We start from the raw sequence: 16,399 nt of genomic DNA, 5'->3' as shown, positions 1-16,399 counted from the left end.
ACTGAAGACAAAGTAAATGTCATTAGAAGGTGGTTGTATTGAAGTCTGCATCACAGGAGCACAAAATATTTAAAACAGATGGGGGAAAGTGCATTTTAACAAGATTAACAACAAAAAAGTTTAGTTTCTTCAATGAAAAAAGACAAAAAAAATTAAAGTACCTGAAAAGGGAGGAATGTGTTGGGATTCACCACGAAGGTTTTGATTTGTACAATGAACCAAYGTATTTTCTGATTGAAGGATCTGAAACAATCTTCCTACAGCTTTCCCAAAACCAACTGGTTAAAACAAACAAACATTAAAAACTAATAAAAAAAATCCAGTTGAAGAAAACAGAGATGTGATGAATTTCAGGGAAACAAAAGCTTCCTTTTAAAATTCATCTAAACTCTTCTGCAGACTTGGCCACCTGATTTTTTTTCTATTATTAAGAACTTCAAAAACCATAAAACATTAATCTGAATGAGTTTGAACAGAAAMCATGATTTTATGTCATCAATGAGAAAGGCAGCCAGTGCTCATTAACAGCAGGGAGAAGGGAAAATTATCCCTAAATAATCAACTAGAAACGACCTTTTGACAAAGCATTAAAATTAAACTTCGTTTGGTTTCTTCCCTCAGCCCAGTTTGCCCTCACGTACCTCCATCAGTAGTAAAATTCATGTACAACTGCACATATACATAAAATATCTACACAAAGTACCATCATGTTTCAAAGTGGACAAACAGKAAAAAGAAACAGCTGCTGTGAGAAAAGCTCATTCAATACAGCAGAACTGGAAGCTTTAGCAGAAGAAATAGATTTAAATTAAAGCAACAATTTAGATTTATTAAAGCGGGGTCCTGTGGAGGTGTTATGAACAGTCAATATCTTACCTGCTGTAGATAACCCCCTGGAGAAATAAAATTTAATTCTGACCATACTACCAAGCTAACGGTTAGTCTGGGTGGRACTGAGATTAAAGTAGATCCAGCCTCTAAGGTTTTAAATTCATGTAAACGTTATTTTACGACCTTTAAACCAACGTTAATTTCACATTRTATGAGCATTTGCAGCTAGCTGTAGCACTTCTCGGACACTTCTTATATAACTTGAAATCAACTGCAGTGAGAGAAAAAACCCAGCACATATCGCTTTAAAAAAACTTTTTGGGAAATCTAATATTCATGCAGGAAGAGCCACAGCTAGCTGCTGCTGTTCAGATTTACAATTTCCTGAATAAAGTAAATGTTTATAAAACCGCATTTGAACGAGTCMCTACAAATGATTTAAGTCGAGACACGGTCGGCTTTCAGACTAGCTCTCACCTCGTCAGTCCGGTCAGAATTACAACATTTCTGCGACTGAGTTGGTTCAAAGTGCTACCTGCAACAGGTAAGATAATAAGTGTTCATATTCTCTCCACAGAACCCCACTTTGACGAATCTGAACTATTACTTTAACATACGTTTGTGTTCCCACACATCCCATATCCGGTTCCCCGGGAGCGTCCAACACTCCGAGCCGAATGTCTGAACAAGCAAAGTTAAACTATAAACAAATGTTTATAAAACTTTCCTTGTCCCCTCACAAACATCGAAAGAAATGGATTCTGGAGGCTAAAGTGAAGTTAAAGCAGCAATAAAAACAAACAAACAAACAAAACAAGTCTCAGTTTGGCATCTTAGTGCAGTTTTGAGTCGTCAAACAACCGTASGGTAAGTCTGAGCGTCCCACTAATGTCCACCTGAAGCAGAAGGACATTTTTTTTATGAGCGTCTCTGTTTTAAACTGGTTAGATTTTAACGAATTAAACCAAACAGAGTTGTCTGTTTAGACACATATAAAAAAAATAAACTCGACTATGATTAAAAAAAGCCTTGAGACTTTAATTTTAACAATGATGCTGAAAATTGAGCTCAAACAGCTCGTTTTTTTGTAATAAAAAACCTAAAAGTTAATGTTGCAGCACCACCTACAGGCCATCCTCTAACACTACATCTAAAACTTCATTATTCCTGCACCTCTTCCTCTCATTTCCAGTTAAACTTTACTTTTCTGAGATTTTTTTTCTTAAAGAGTGGAAAATTGTTTTAATATGCCTCTTGTATCTGAGATACGCAGGCATTAAAAAGCTATGTATATTTACAACCTTCGACCCTTTTTGTTTAAAGCTTCCAGAAAAGTCAAAAAGAGACGCGGATAACGAAAAGCTGCAGCSGAGCTTAGAACTCTGCCGAAAAATGATGGAAATGTTGCAACAAAAGAAGGAAAAGTAAGACATAAAAATTAAAAGTAGGACATTAAAATCAGGAGAAAAAATGTAAAAAGTAAAAACAGATGATTAAGAATTTTTTTCAACAAATATGTTAAAATAAAAAATACAGCTTTGTAGACGAGGGACAAACGAGTTCGCTTAAAAAAAAAGGGGGGCATAAAACTAGTAAAAGTTTATGACTAGTCCCACGTTCTGGTCCTTCAGGACCCGAACGACGCGTCTGCGTCTGACAGGAAGGAGGCGGTGGAGTGGGTCGTCGACGTCATGCTGATGTCTGTGCTGCTGTTCTGGTGTCGGTAAGGCGTTGATGGAGAAATGGGCGTGGAGCAGTTGGAGGGCTGGCCCGAGCYGGGGCTGCTATGATTGGACGAGAAGAAGGCGTCGTTCTGGGGATCCACCTGAAGGAGCCGGCAGATCTCTTCAGGCAAACCCTGACGCTCCTCTTCTATCTCCTGGTCCAGCTGAGCCCTGAGCTGCTCCAAACAACAACAACAACAACAACAACAACAACAACAACATTCACTGACTGAACGTAAAGGAATGCATGTTAAAGTGTTAAAGGGATCCATGATTAGTTGTAACATTAGACTTTATTTAATAAACATTTATTTTAACTGTAAAATAAAGACTGTAAAAATACTGTAGGATGTTTAGTCTTTATCATTTTTAAACTAAAAGTTTAAAAATATATTACACAGACGGGGCCATTTTATTTACACACAAAGCATTCTGGGTAAATGATAATGTGGATAGGTCCTCTGTGTGAGCGAGCTGTATCCACCCTGAAGGTTAATCTCGGACAATATCTGATGATCGACTCTTTTAAATGAAACCAGAGAGCGTTGACAGAGAGGAGAAGGTAGAAATGACTCAGCCTGGAACTGAAAATATGGATGGAGGACAACAGAGCTGCTTCATGGAAGAAGAACCTCAGCTTAGCCTGTTAGCTTTAGCATTAGCCCCGATGCTATCACCATATATATACTGTATGTATTAGCTCAGTGCTACACATTCTCCTCTCGTCACTGAGGTCCTCCATCCACATGACAGAGAGGGGAACACAAAAATAACTCAGCTGCAACTGAAAATATGGATGGAGGACCTCAGTTTAGCTTGTTTGTCGCGCTAGCGCAAAAGCTAACAGGCTAAGCTGAGGTTCTTCTTCCATGAAGCAGCTCTGTTGTCCTCCATCCATATTTTCAGTTCCAGGCTGAGTCATTTCTACCTTCTCCTCTCTGTCAACGCTCTCTGGTTTCATTTAAAAGAGTCGATCATCAGATATTGTCCAAGATTAACCTTCAGGGTGGATATAGCTCGCTAGCAGCCTCGCACCGAGGACATAAACACATCATCATTTACCCAGAATGCTTTGCGTGTAAATAAAATGGCCCCGTCTGTGTAATATATTTTTAAACTTTTAGTTTAAAAATGATAAAGACTAAACATCCTACAGTTTTTACAGTCTTTATTTTACAGTTAAAATAAATGTTTATCAAACAAAGTCTAATGTTACAACTAATCATGGATCCCTTTAAGGCTCTTTTACAAATCCCTTCAGGTCGCCTCTGTCTGATCGAGGTAGCAAAAGAGCCGAAACGATCAACTGACCTCAGAAATACAAAAATGCCTAAAACTCAGTCTATTTTAGATACTGAGCTAAAGTTTGGCATGATAGTAGCCAAGAGTCCTCCACAACAACAGTGGTGGGCGTATAAGCTAATGAGCTAACAGTGGAACTAATTGTTCATTTGACAGATTAGCTTTTTCACTAACTTTGAAAGCTGTTAGCGGACCAATTTGCCTCTGCCGGATTAATTATTTTGCCAACTTTGAATTAACTAACAGCTAACTAGCATGCTAACATTAGCAAGATTGTGTCAGTCCCACCAGAAGAAGACATGTGACACAGACTGAGTGACAGTCAACTTAGCGGTTAGCAAAAAGCAATTTGTGTTAGCATCCACTAATTTTTACGTTTAGCGTTAGCGAAGCTTTGTTTTTAGTCAGCGGATTATAAGTTAATGAAGCTAGCTTTTTGGTTAGCTATGTCCACCACTGAACAACTGGGAGTATTTTGACCATGTTYCTCTGTCAGTAAAATATCTCARGAAAAACTGGATGAAAGATTACTTAAAGCTTTGGAAACTCGTTGACTGAACGCCTCCGGTACGATTACCCTTCAGGTCCAGTCATATTCAAGATGGCCGCCACAATGACACAAACACGGCTCTAACTCAGTTTTAAAGACACGGAGCTAAAATTTGGAGTGGTAGTAGCTGARAGTCCTCCACATCACATACTATGAGCGTGACGTTTCTGTGACGCGGCGCAGAAACAAAACGCCGTTGTTTCTCCCTGATCTTTGTCTTCAGCTGGGCGGTGGGAGGTGCCGGGGCGACGTGAGGCATTTGTGTGTCAGGCAGGACTGTGGGAATCCTGGATGTTTGGTTGCTCACCACGTTTGGAAAGAGTTCRTCCAGATACTGCAGCAGCTCCTGCTGCTTCTGGTTGATGGTCTCCTGTCTCCGGTTCTGCTCGTCCTCCAGCTGGAGCGAAAACGTAGAAGAGGTCTAACAAAGCTCTCAATGAGACGTGTGTGTGTGTGTGTGTGTGTGTGTGTGTGGTAAATACCTACCTTGCGAAGCGAGGCGACAGAATCCATTATATGCTTCCTGTTGATCTCCTCTAGATCCCTTTAGAGTTCAAGTCAGTTACAACAGAAGCAACAGCAATAAAATAAAACAACCGAAGTGGATCTAAACACAGTCATCACTGTATGTTGGTCCCAAATACACAAAGAAAGAAAAAAAAGTTTTGTTTTTACATTTCAGGCTTGTCTTTGTCTTTCATTTTGGCTTCGCTGATGCTGTTCAGGCGTTTCCTGTCCAGGATCTTCTGGAGCTCCTTCTTCTCTCTGCGGACACAGAGACAACAAATAAAGCGTCATAAAACCACAAAACCGACCGCGGCGTCTTTACGGGCGTGCACGTACCTGTCGCATATCTCCTTCAGCTTCTTCACCTGAGCCGCCAGACTTTCACCCATCAGCTCCTTTAACTTCTTGAAGCTCTGAAAACACAACTTCCATCGTCGATCGGAGCCGAAACAACGTGTCAGGTGTTACCAAGTGTCTTTACCTCGTTGAGTTGTTCTTGTTGCATCTCTTTTTCTACCGAGTGAAGCTGCTCTCGAAGTTTGAGAAGTTCCTGCATCTGCTGCTCCCGGAGCTTCTGGCCACTCGACTCCTGAGACTCCCTGAAGGAAAACAGGAAGTCCAACTCAACCTTCTCTCTCCAGCCTGCTGGCTTCTGTTCTCGTGTTCCATCATCAATCAAGTCTAAACTGCGCTGCACTGGAAACGTTGGCAGTAAGTATCTTACCTGTTGCAGATAGCTCTGTTTGAAGAAACAGGATTAGTGGTTCGAGACCAAACTCAAATTTAATCACCGTTGTGTTACCAGTGATATTTTATTGTTGCTAACAGTTATTTATTAATTAATGCTGGGCATAGATTAAAAGTTTTAATCACAATTATTCAAGATATTTTTGTGACTAATTGTGATCAACCACAATTATTCTTTTTTTAAAGAAACTATGACTGAATATATATTTGCAACACACTGTAAATGTTTAATAGTTTTTTTTTCTAATTGCTCATCTGTTATTGCTTATTGTTATTGCCCAGCACGAATATAAACAAATAGTGTAGGAGCCATTTATCCTTTCTGGTGTTTATTGCCACCAGGGGGCGTATTTAATTTTGAGTTCTGAGTGTCTGATGGGGGGGATGGGTTATTTAAGGTCAACCATGATTCTGGTCAGGTGTTGTTAATAGGTAGAGGCAAATAGTTTTCTACTGTGTTTGGTTTTGGATGTATGTCGAATTTATGTGGATCTTAAGGGAAACAGTAAGACAATGGACATTGTACTGAAAATAAATGACTTATTTTATGTCAAACGGAAGATCGGCATGCTGAATCTTAATTGAGCGCACGTAAAACCAATGCCTTTCAAGAACAACCACCAGTAGCCTAAAACAGTGGTTCCCAAACTTTTTGTCTTCTGACCCACAAAATATCCATGGCAAAAACTTGTGACCCCAAATATTACTGGTCTGAGTACACGAACTTTGTTATTAACCCTAAAAACACAGACTTTTTGACAACCTAAACAGCTTGTACACAAATATAAATACTTATTTATACTTTTTTGTGTGTTTTTGTAATAGTTATAGGGAAAATATTACATCAGCAATTATTTTATTACCCTTTAAATTGATTTCTGGAGATTATCCAAGGTGCTTCATGACCCATAATTGGGTCCCAAGCCCAACTTTGGGAACCAAAGTGCAGTGGTTCCCAAACTTTTCAGCTTTTGACCCACAAAATAACAGTAGCAGAGACCTGTGCCCCCAGCTATTTTTGGATGATAAACATTTGTATCAGGTCAACTAAACATGGGCATAGTAACAATATGTTTTATATTATATTTATCCATTTTAAATATACTAACCTCACTCATTTGTAACAACTAAGGCAAAAATGTAATTAATTCAGAAAATCTTTTCAGGACCCCTCCTTGATGTTTCGGGACCCTACTTTGGGTCCCAACCCCAACTTTGGGAAACACTGGCCTAAAATATAGGATTTTAACTGCTACAGTTAGGCTATGTAACCTTCCAACATTCAATTAAAAAAACAAACACATCAACTGAAAACTGGATTTAAAACAAAACCTTTTAATGAAAACATCTAAAATGTTTGAACTAGTTGTTTTTCAGACAGCAGAAACAAACACTGGCTCCACTCGGACTAGCCATTAGCTCATCAATCCAGCTAAAACACATAAATTCTCCAAACTGAGGTCATTTTAATAGCGATCCACAACAGGTAAGATATTTATAGTTTTTAATTTTTTATTGATTTAAGCTAAGTTTAATTATAAGTTCAGTGGTCTTTTTTTCTTACCCTTTCTTGATGCTACGTTTAAAGTTTTTATCTTTCTTCTGGCTCTCTCCCTGGAGCTGGTGAAAACAAGAGAAGAAAATACTTTTACATCACATAAAAATCATCCCCAATTCGACTTCAGTGTTTAAACTGAGCTCGTACCTTCTTCAGGTTTTTTTTCTTCAGCTCCTTGAGGTCTTTACTTTGYTTCTTTATCAGCTTATCGTAACTCTTGTGATTCCTCAGGTCTTCCAGGGAGATGGGCTTGATTTCTGGAAAAATAAATTAAATAAAGATATGGAGGGCTGACCACTTTTAGCCCCACATCTAGATTGGTCTTACTGATCAGAACAATGGCAATAAACATTTTTCTTCAAGGAGATAAATGCGACAAACAAAATGATTTTATTAGTTTTAGTGTGGAAATGAATGAACTCTGATGACCTTACCTGAYAGGACAGCCGCTACATAATTATCCCTAGGAGATGGAACTACACAAAAACACACAGGACATTTAAAATGAGTGAACGACGATGGAAATGGTGCTTTTTAAGTAAAAAAAAAAGTGAAGAGACATGATTTTATCTTTTGTTGAAGGCCTTATTTTTATAAAGAACTCCACAATTAAAAATAAGGAATAAATATTAGTTCATGAAAACAWTGACAATGATGCACTGACACCACATTTATTCAAAGGTTGAGAAAACAGTAAGACTTGACTGAAAATGACAAACGTTTTAGGTGACTAACAGCAAAAGCTAAAGTGCAGTACAACATGTATGGCAGCTTAAAATTGGACGATTTCTTGTTAAAATCTATKAAAAGTTTATGCCCTGACCTTGTGTAGGAATCCTGATGATGTCTGGAGAATCCTCTGGGGAGGGAAGTGTTTGTGAGGGGAAGGACTGTTGATCCGTTGTAAAGTCCACAGTCTCTCCGTGTGGTTCAGGGATGTTGATGTTATCCTGAACAAACAGATTTTATCAATTAAAACTGACCTGAACTCTGCAAAACAACATTAAAGGTGACAAGTTGGGCTGAGCAGTGCTAAAGAACGTAAAAATGTCAAAAGTTTTCAGTAATTGGGTCAAAACTAGTTTATAAAGACCCCATTAGATTTACCCAGTAACTTCAATGGCTTCTGAATCTACCTTTAAACCCAAGTTTTATAACAGGTATAATGATCCTTAGAATTTCTCTTGAAATTGACCATTATTCGCTGCCGTGGTTCTGGGAAATCCCTTCCTATAATTTCTGACGTCACTGTGAAGGTTGGGGATTTGTCTTTTTAATTATAGAGCTGAAACTACTGATGACGTCTCTCCAGACCAATAACACAAACATTTTACAATATTAAAAACTCAATAGTAAAATATCCTTATTGTGACTTGTTTTGCCAGCACAGATCAGTGSAAGTTGATTATTGTTAATAACAGTCAAACTGTGGCTCACCTCCACATTAAAGTCCTCTATGAGAGCAGCCAGCTGGTTCTCTCTCTCTGACAGCCCACTGATGTGTTTGATGGGGTTGGTCAGAGCATCAGCATATTCTAAACACCAAACACAGAAACCAAAGAAATACCAACCATTAGCTAACTTGAACAGGCTAATACAGGCTAGTGCTAATCACAATACCAAATAAAAAAAATCAAAAACATAGAAGTTAACTAATATTTTAAGCAACATCAAAATGGTTTCAGTAAAACAAGTTTGAAAWTTTTTAACAATATAAGGTTTCATTTTCCAAACAAACAACTTTTCAAAAAATAGATTAGAATCCATGACACATTAGCCGCTATGCTAGGCTAACAACAACCAACAGATGATTTTTAACACTACTTAAGGACGTTAACTACATCATGGACACTACAATGGTAGGCCTGAGCCCTATATAGCAGACCAATGCTCTATAGAGTAGACCAAGGACTATACAGCAGACTAAGGCCCTATAGAGTAGACCATGGCCCTATATAGTAGACAAAGGACTACAGTATACAGCAGACTAAGGCCTATACAGCAGACCAAGGCCCTATATAGCAGACCAAGGACTATATAATAGACCAAGGCCCTATATAGCAGACCAAGGACTATATAATAGACCAAGGCCCTATATAGCAGACCAAGGACTATACAGCAGACTAAGACCTATACAGCAGACTAAGACCTATACAGCAGACTAAGACCTATACAGCAGACCAAGGCCCTATATAGTAGACCAAGGACTATATAATAGACCAAGGCCCTATAAAGCAGACCAAGGACTATACAGCAGACTAAGACCTATACAGCAGACCAAGGCCCTGTATAGTAGACCAAGGACTATATAGCAGACCAAGGCCCTATTTAGCAGACCAAGGCCCTATATAGCAGACCAAGGACTATACAGCAGACCAAGGCCCTATATAGCAGACCAAGGACTATATAGCAGACCAAGGCCCTATTTAGCAGACCAAGGCCCTATATAGCAGACTAAGACCTATACAGCCGACCAAGGCCCTATATAGTAGACCAAGGACTATATAGCAGACCAAGGCCCTATTTAGCAGACCAAGGCCCTATATAGCAGACTAAGACCTATACAGCCGACCAAGGCCCTATATAGTAGACCAAGGCCCTATATAGTAGACCAAGGACTATACAGCAGACTAAGGCCTATACAGCAGACCAAGGCCCTATATAGCAGACCAAGGCCCTATATAGCAGACCAAGGCCCTATATAGCAGACCAAGGCCCTATATAGCAGACCAAAGTGTAATAAGATTCCTTTAATATAGTATAGTCCTGTCAAGTCAGGTTGTTACGTTTGTGTTCTTACCCTGGTGTTCATTAGGAATGTAGTCCATGACTTCTGTATAAACCAACAGGGAGGCCAATAGAAGTGGCTGGTTTAGCTCATTTTTTAAGCTGATATAGCGGTAGCCTTAAAGGAAGATCAATATTTTCACAGAGACAGAACAGAAWATGCATCAAAATAAGAAGCTCTTTCTTGAGTTCACATAAACTTGTGTAAAAGCTTCATTTGAAAGKTTTGTGCTCTAACCGGGTCTAATGGCTGTAACGGGGAGGATTCTGTGTCCAACAAACTTCCCGTTGTCCTCCAACACCGCAATCCTCAAAGAGGCTAGTGAGGGAAGTACCACCTGGAAGAGGACAATGTCTGATGAGTTCAGAAAAACAGACGGAAGACGAAASGTGAGCGCAAAGATTTGCCAAAAACAGAAACCAGCAAGTTACTTTGTTGAAGACAAACATCTCCTCGTTCCAAATAGGGTCCACTGCGTTTCCCATGATTGTTTTTGTTCGGAACTTCCTCCTTGTGTCAGCTGGCAGTCCAAACATGTCCACCTCTACGTAWACGCCACCCGCCTTTTTCTCTGTCAGGAACTGACCCGAGATCACCTAGGGATGGAAYTATATCGTTACAGTAGCATGTAACCAACATAAACATATACAGGGACTGTGTTGGGTTTTTACCTTTATCCTGAGCGTRTTGGCAACAATTCCATCCACAATGTTGTCTGTGAAGGGGTCAAAGTGTTTGTCCGCCCTCCTCATGAACTCTGGCTTTAGTAGGTAGCCACTGTTCCCGTTGTATTCAAACACYCCCATGTTCAGCTGCATAGCCTGATCTGAGTGACCAAAACAGGAGAACCACCACTGGTACATAATCCACCCATCGGTAAATTAACCATCAAAATCCAAATGTTTTATTCCCTCACACAGCAATCCTGAATRTGTGTCTGTTAAGTAAATACATGACTTAGTTGTTCGCTAATGGACRAACATATTTACCAAGAGTCTGAAAGTTTAGCGCCACCATCTGGCAGCCAACGTTCCAGAAGAGCTGAGGCATGTAGTTGGAGCTGTCGACCCTCGTCCCTTTGGGATAGATTCGGCTCATCTGGTTCTTATTGTACCTGTAAGAGGGCTGTTAAGGCTGAACAGGTAAAGGGAGGTGCACAAGTTGGACACTGAGAGACAAAACATTTAAAATAGAGTCAGGTTTTAAAGAAYATGCTTCACAGAACTGGCTTTAGGTTGATTTTTGTTRCCTGCAGCCACACGGCTAAAGGTTTCTAGCCATGTCTTAATCCTGACTGTAACAGACCACCCAAAGTTTATTGGTAAGCCATGATGTTTTTGAGGATCGCAGCTGCATGCAGGTGTACACATTATCCAAAATACCAACTTCACTGTCTTATATACACAAATGAGTCTAGAACTGTTTGTATATAGGTCAAAACTGCTCTTGAAAATATCAGATCAGCTCTTCAGGGAGGATAACTTTCAAAAAGGATACTCAACAAACTCACTGGGAAAGCTCTTCACGAGTTCCAAGCCTTTGGTTTCCACAAACGATGACATCTCATAGTACTTCTTCCTTTCTGTAAAAATCAAAATAAAAGGAAGGTTAACAAGTCTTAAATGATCAAAGCTGTTAAAAGTGTTCAACGCCAACAAAAACACTGGATTTTTCACACAAACATTGTTTTCGTCTCCCTCCTGAACTTACCGGCTGCCACTGCAAAGCTCTTGAATTTAACAGGCTCGACGTAGTTGACGAGGTTCGACATCTCTTCTGTGGCCACCACCTCATCTCTGGCTGTACCCTGAGGGAGGAAGGTGGTACTTATCACTAAAAAACACTCTCAAACCGCTACCATCAGCGTCTCTTGATGGTTCTTACCTCGTCGTCGTTGGACCCCTTCGACTCAGTCACCGACTCACATTCCTCTTCTTCTTCGCTTTCTGCTTCACCTCCTGGTGTGTTGGGATACAGAAAAATTGAAACCATTCCAAAACATGCAACCAGTTAACTTTTGGAGTCACCAAAGACTCAAGAAAACATAACAATGGCTCTAATGGTCAATTTTACAGATAATAGGCTAAACTTCGTCGATGTTGTAGATGTGAGTCGTTCACAACAGACACTGAGTGCTACACGTTCCTCAGTTTTTCTGCTTAAACCTTCTGCATTAACGTTGTGGAAATACAACAGAAAAAGAACTGTTTTTGCACAACTAATAACCCAGGCAAGAGGCAACGATGGTTCAGGAACTTCTTACCGTTGATGCTTGACTGCGGTTCCTCTTTGCGCCGTATGCTACCTTTGCTCTTAGGTATATGTTTCTTCTTGTTCTTGATGAGAATCTTTCCCAGCAGATCCTGCGGCGAGGGAAGCGGCTGTTCGTTCTTCAGCTAGAAGAACATAAATGGTAAAGGTGAGTTAATGACCTTACATAACATGACACAACAGAACACAACATAAGATGACATGACAGCATAATTACAACATGACACGACATGGTATAGCATGATATAACATGACATAACACAACACAACATCACGGCATGGCATTACAAAATATCATAACATTTCAAGAATTTGGAGAAATATCTAAGAGAGAAGGACAATTTTAAATTTGATGCTCTGTGTCGTGAAAGAGAGCACAGAAGCAGAATGAATTAAATTTTCATCTTACTGGAAATCTCTCCAGTGGGTCAATGAGCAGAGCATTTCCAAAGATGGTTTTGCAGTATTCTGCCATCTTGGCCTGCTGTTTGGGGCTGAAAGGACAGAAAAACCATGAACAATCCTTTAGTCATCAGTGGTTTCAAAGAAAAATAATTCAAATCTTAAAAAAACAAAATGAATCCAAATTCATGCAGTCAGTCATTAAAAGACACGACTTACGAATCGACGTGGTTTTCAAAGGACAGGATGACGGGGTATGGCGAAGTCTTGAACGCGCTCTCTGCTATCGCTTCGAGGACTTCCTGTGGACCAGGAGAGAAAACAGATCCAACTTAGAATGGAATAACACCACCACATCTTCAAAAGTTTCCAAAGTTACACTTTCAGCAGAATATTTCTGTGATATTTTCATATTTTAAAATCTAAAAAAAAAAGGAGACAGGAAGTCGGCCTGAAACCAGTTTTCATGACTGGGATCAAACCCAAATGTGACCAAATTTCAACCATTGAAACCATTGGTTTAAGGTGAAGCTGAAGAATTGGGAGGTTGTCCTCCACCTTCATTAATCCATGCAGTAATTTTTTGGTCCAAAACATCCTGTCAAACATCATTTTTATGACAAATCAGGCCTAAATTTAGAATGGAGAGGGAGGTCAAAGCTAGTCTACCTCTGCAAAGTGAGGTAGTAACAGAGCTGAAACAGTCGTCATGTGAAAACTGGAATTTCAATAACCGACTTTAATAAAAAGCAACRTGTCTCACCTTAAAGGAGATCTCAGTGGTCATGGTGTAACCGTGGGTGATGTACGGCTCCTCCTCGTTAGTTTTGCCTTTCCAGCAGTCCAGCTCTATGCAGCGGCAGCCGGTCAGCAGAACTTGCCGGTACATCTCGACTGACGACAGCCCTGTTAGCTGACCCACTAAAGAAGGGCAGATTCGTGACAGTCAGATCAAATCTGACAGTAATGGTGTGAAAAAAATGGTTCTATGTTCAAATGTATCGAGACATATTTTCATTATGTCTCGATGCATTTGAATTAAAAAAATCTTTATTTTTCACGTGCCCGAGCAGTTAAATTCAACATTTTAGGTTCTTCGCGAGAGTCCCTTACTTGTGAGGTATGTGTTGTGAGAGGAGTTAATGAAGTAGTGAGACAGCGGCTGGTTCATGTCGTCGATGATRTCCAGCTTCTCTGGAGGTATGATGAGGTTTTCCTCTCCTTCCAGATAACTGTTGAAGGCCTGCATGCTGATCTGGTCTGCAACACAGAGATACAGTTTTAGTTCACGTCAAGAAAATACTGGCCAGGACATGGCAAAAAGTTGGAAAATGTTATTTCTCTTTTTAACTAAAAGTTGTTTGTGACACWTGAAAAGGTCTAATTACTAAAAAAACATTCATTTTTCACCACCGCCATTTTTCTGCTGACACAATGCATTCTGGGGAAGCAGTTGAGACTAAACCACAAYGCGTTGTAGTTAAAAAGCTATAATGTGTGACAGCAAATTCATATTTTATATTAGTTTCTATGTTCAACACATTATAGGAATTGAAACATTGAAGAGTGCTCAAAGTGATGCTTACATTATCAGCTCTGGAGCCAACGCCAGATTCATTAGCTATGAAGCTAACACCATACWTTGCCAAATATATTTACTCTGGAGCTAAAAGCATATATCATTATGTACGTATTACTAGCTCTGGAGCTAATGCCATAAATCGCCATGTGCATATGTGCTAATGCTTTGAATATATATGTATATATTAGCTCTAGAGCTAATGCAATATAAAGCTATGTATATGTTAGCTCTAGAGCTAATGCTATATATAGCTATGTATATATTAGCTCTAGAGCTAATGCTATTTAAAGCTACATACATATTAGCTCTAGAGCTAATGCTATATATAGCTATGTATATATTAGCTCTAGAGCTAATGCTATATATAGCTATGTATATATTAGCTCTAGAGCTAATGCTATATAAAGCTACGAACATATTAGCTCTAGAGATAATGCTATATATAGCTATGTACTGTATATATTAGCTCTAGAGCTAATGCTATATATAGACATGTATATATTAGCTCTAGAGCTAATGTTACATATACAGTAGCCATGTACAGTATATATTAGCTCTAGAGCTAATGCTATGTATAGCCATGTATTTATTAGCTCTAGAGCTAATGTTATATAAAGCTACGTACATATTAGCTCTAGAGCTAATGCTATATATAGACATGTATGTATTAGCTCTAGAGCTAATGTTACATATACAGTAGCCATGTACATATTAGCTCTAGAGCTAATGCTATATATAGCTATGTTTAATGTATATTAGCTCTAGAGTAAACACCACAAATCGACATGTATATATTATCTCTGGAGCTAATGCTATATAGAGTTATGGATACATTAGCTCTAGAGCCAATTCTATATACTTCATTTAAAAAGGGCTGAACATCAGACATTGTCCAAAATTAACATTCAAGATGGATAGAGCTTGCACCAGACCAGCTTGTAAATGTCATTCACCCAGAATGCTTTGCAGCATAAATAACATGGCATCATTTCTGTGACAATATACAGCAAGACATACTTCCAAATCTTCTACTCTGATTTGTTTTTTGCCAATTTGACATTGCTCACCTCTATCCAGCCGGCTGGCATCTGTCTCATATTTCCCAATGATCTGTCGAACTTGGTCTTTCTTCAGCGGCGGGTACAGAACCTCGTTCAGCCTGGGGTCTCGCTGCTTGTTGTTGATGAACTCCATGAACTGGTTCAAAGAGATAAAGGGCTTCCCCTTGGAGCCGCTGAAGCAAAGTGACAAAGGTTTATCAAGTGTGAGCGAGTTGCAATCATCAAACCACAGCTACAGCATCCCTCTAATATGGATATATTTGTACATATTGTAGTAAAAATGACATTTGAAATATTCAAGAAATTGCAATGATTTATGTCACCTACCATTCTTCAAAGATCTTATCTAATTCAGGCCTTCGACTCACATTCTGGACAAATTTCTTAAAAGCTTCAAATGTGAAATCCTGTGTTTTTACTCCTTGTGTCTGCAAATAGAAAACAAAAAGGATGGGTCACAAAACAGAAAAGTTTCAGTTACTCTTCAAACCGTTTGTGTCGAATCTTCATTCCTGGGTCCAAATCCTCCTAAAATTGAGACACGAAGTCTTCAACTAAAGAGGTGTAACAGCATTCTAAAGCCTAAAGCTGACTGGATTGATGGATAATTGTAATTATTTTAACAGTCTTTACAATTTAATTCTTAGCCTGAAGAAATGAGTTGGTGTCTGGAAACAGGCCTCCTATTGGGATTTTAACTGTTTCTAGCTCTACTTGTAATGTTTAAACCGCAATCTAATTTTTGATAAATATGCCATTATTTAAGTCGTACAAAGTGGAAGATTTCTTCAATGTACCACTGGATCACTGCATCCTTAGTACCACTGCACCCTGAGTATCACTGCATCCTAAGTATCGCTGCATCCTAAGTATCGCTGCATCCTTAGTACCACTGCATCCTTAGTACCACTGCATCCTGAGTATCACTGCATCCTAAGTATCGCTGCATCCTAAGTATCGCTGCATCCTTAGTACCACTGCACCCTGAGTATCACTGCATCCTGAGTATCGCTGCATCCTGAGTACCGCTGCATCCTGAGTACCGCTGCATCCTTAGTATTGCTGCATCCTAAGTA

At 39.3% G+C, this 16,399-nt stretch overlaps 1 protein-coding gene across 1 annotated transcript in view; it reads right to left on the bottom strand.

Annotated features, from left to right (window-relative positions):
- Positions 1 to 19: 19 nt before the first annotated feature.
- The window catches only part of plcb3 (phospholipase C, beta 3 (phosphatidylinositol-specific)), a gene marked incomplete at its 5' end in the record, with an annotated part of 53,004 nt that continues 36,624 nt past the window's right edge, over positions 20 to 16,399 (bottom strand). Inside the window, 24 exon segments of the mRNA XM_014019026.1 lie at positions 20 to 2,731; positions 4,715 to 4,804; positions 4,894 to 4,951; positions 5,083 to 5,172; positions 5,251 to 5,327; positions 5,396 to 5,513; positions 7,226 to 7,281; positions 7,367 to 7,476; positions 7,654 to 7,695; positions 8,043 to 8,169; positions 8,657 to 8,754; positions 10,020 to 10,124; positions 10,245 to 10,344; positions 10,439 to 10,603; positions 10,679 to 10,833; positions 10,997 to 11,121; positions 11,505 to 11,589; positions 11,718 to 11,814; positions 11,892 to 11,965; positions 12,271 to 12,403; positions 12,688 to 12,772; positions 12,900 to 12,982; positions 13,444 to 13,601; positions 13,794 to 13,940. Coding sequence (XP_013874480.1) covers positions 2,459 to 2,731; positions 4,715 to 4,804; positions 4,894 to 4,951; positions 5,083 to 5,172; positions 5,251 to 5,327; positions 5,396 to 5,513; positions 7,226 to 7,281; positions 7,367 to 7,476; positions 7,654 to 7,695; positions 8,043 to 8,169; positions 8,657 to 8,754; positions 10,020 to 10,124; positions 10,245 to 10,344; positions 10,439 to 10,603; positions 10,679 to 10,833; positions 10,997 to 11,121; positions 11,505 to 11,589; positions 11,718 to 11,814; positions 11,892 to 11,965; positions 12,271 to 12,403; positions 12,688 to 12,772; positions 12,900 to 12,982; positions 13,444 to 13,601; positions 13,794 to 13,940 — 2,651 coding nt within the window.

Source organism: Austrofundulus limnaeus, unplaced genomic scaffold, assembly GCF_001266775.1.
Source record: "Austrofundulus limnaeus strain Quisiro unplaced genomic scaffold, Austrofundulus_limnaeus-1.0 Scaffold208, whole genome shotgun sequence".
In the NCBI taxonomy this organism is placed as follows: Eukaryota; Metazoa; Chordata; class Actinopteri; order Cyprinodontiformes; family Rivulidae; genus Austrofundulus; species Austrofundulus limnaeus.
This window is presented reverse-complemented; position numbering and strand designations above follow the sequence as displayed.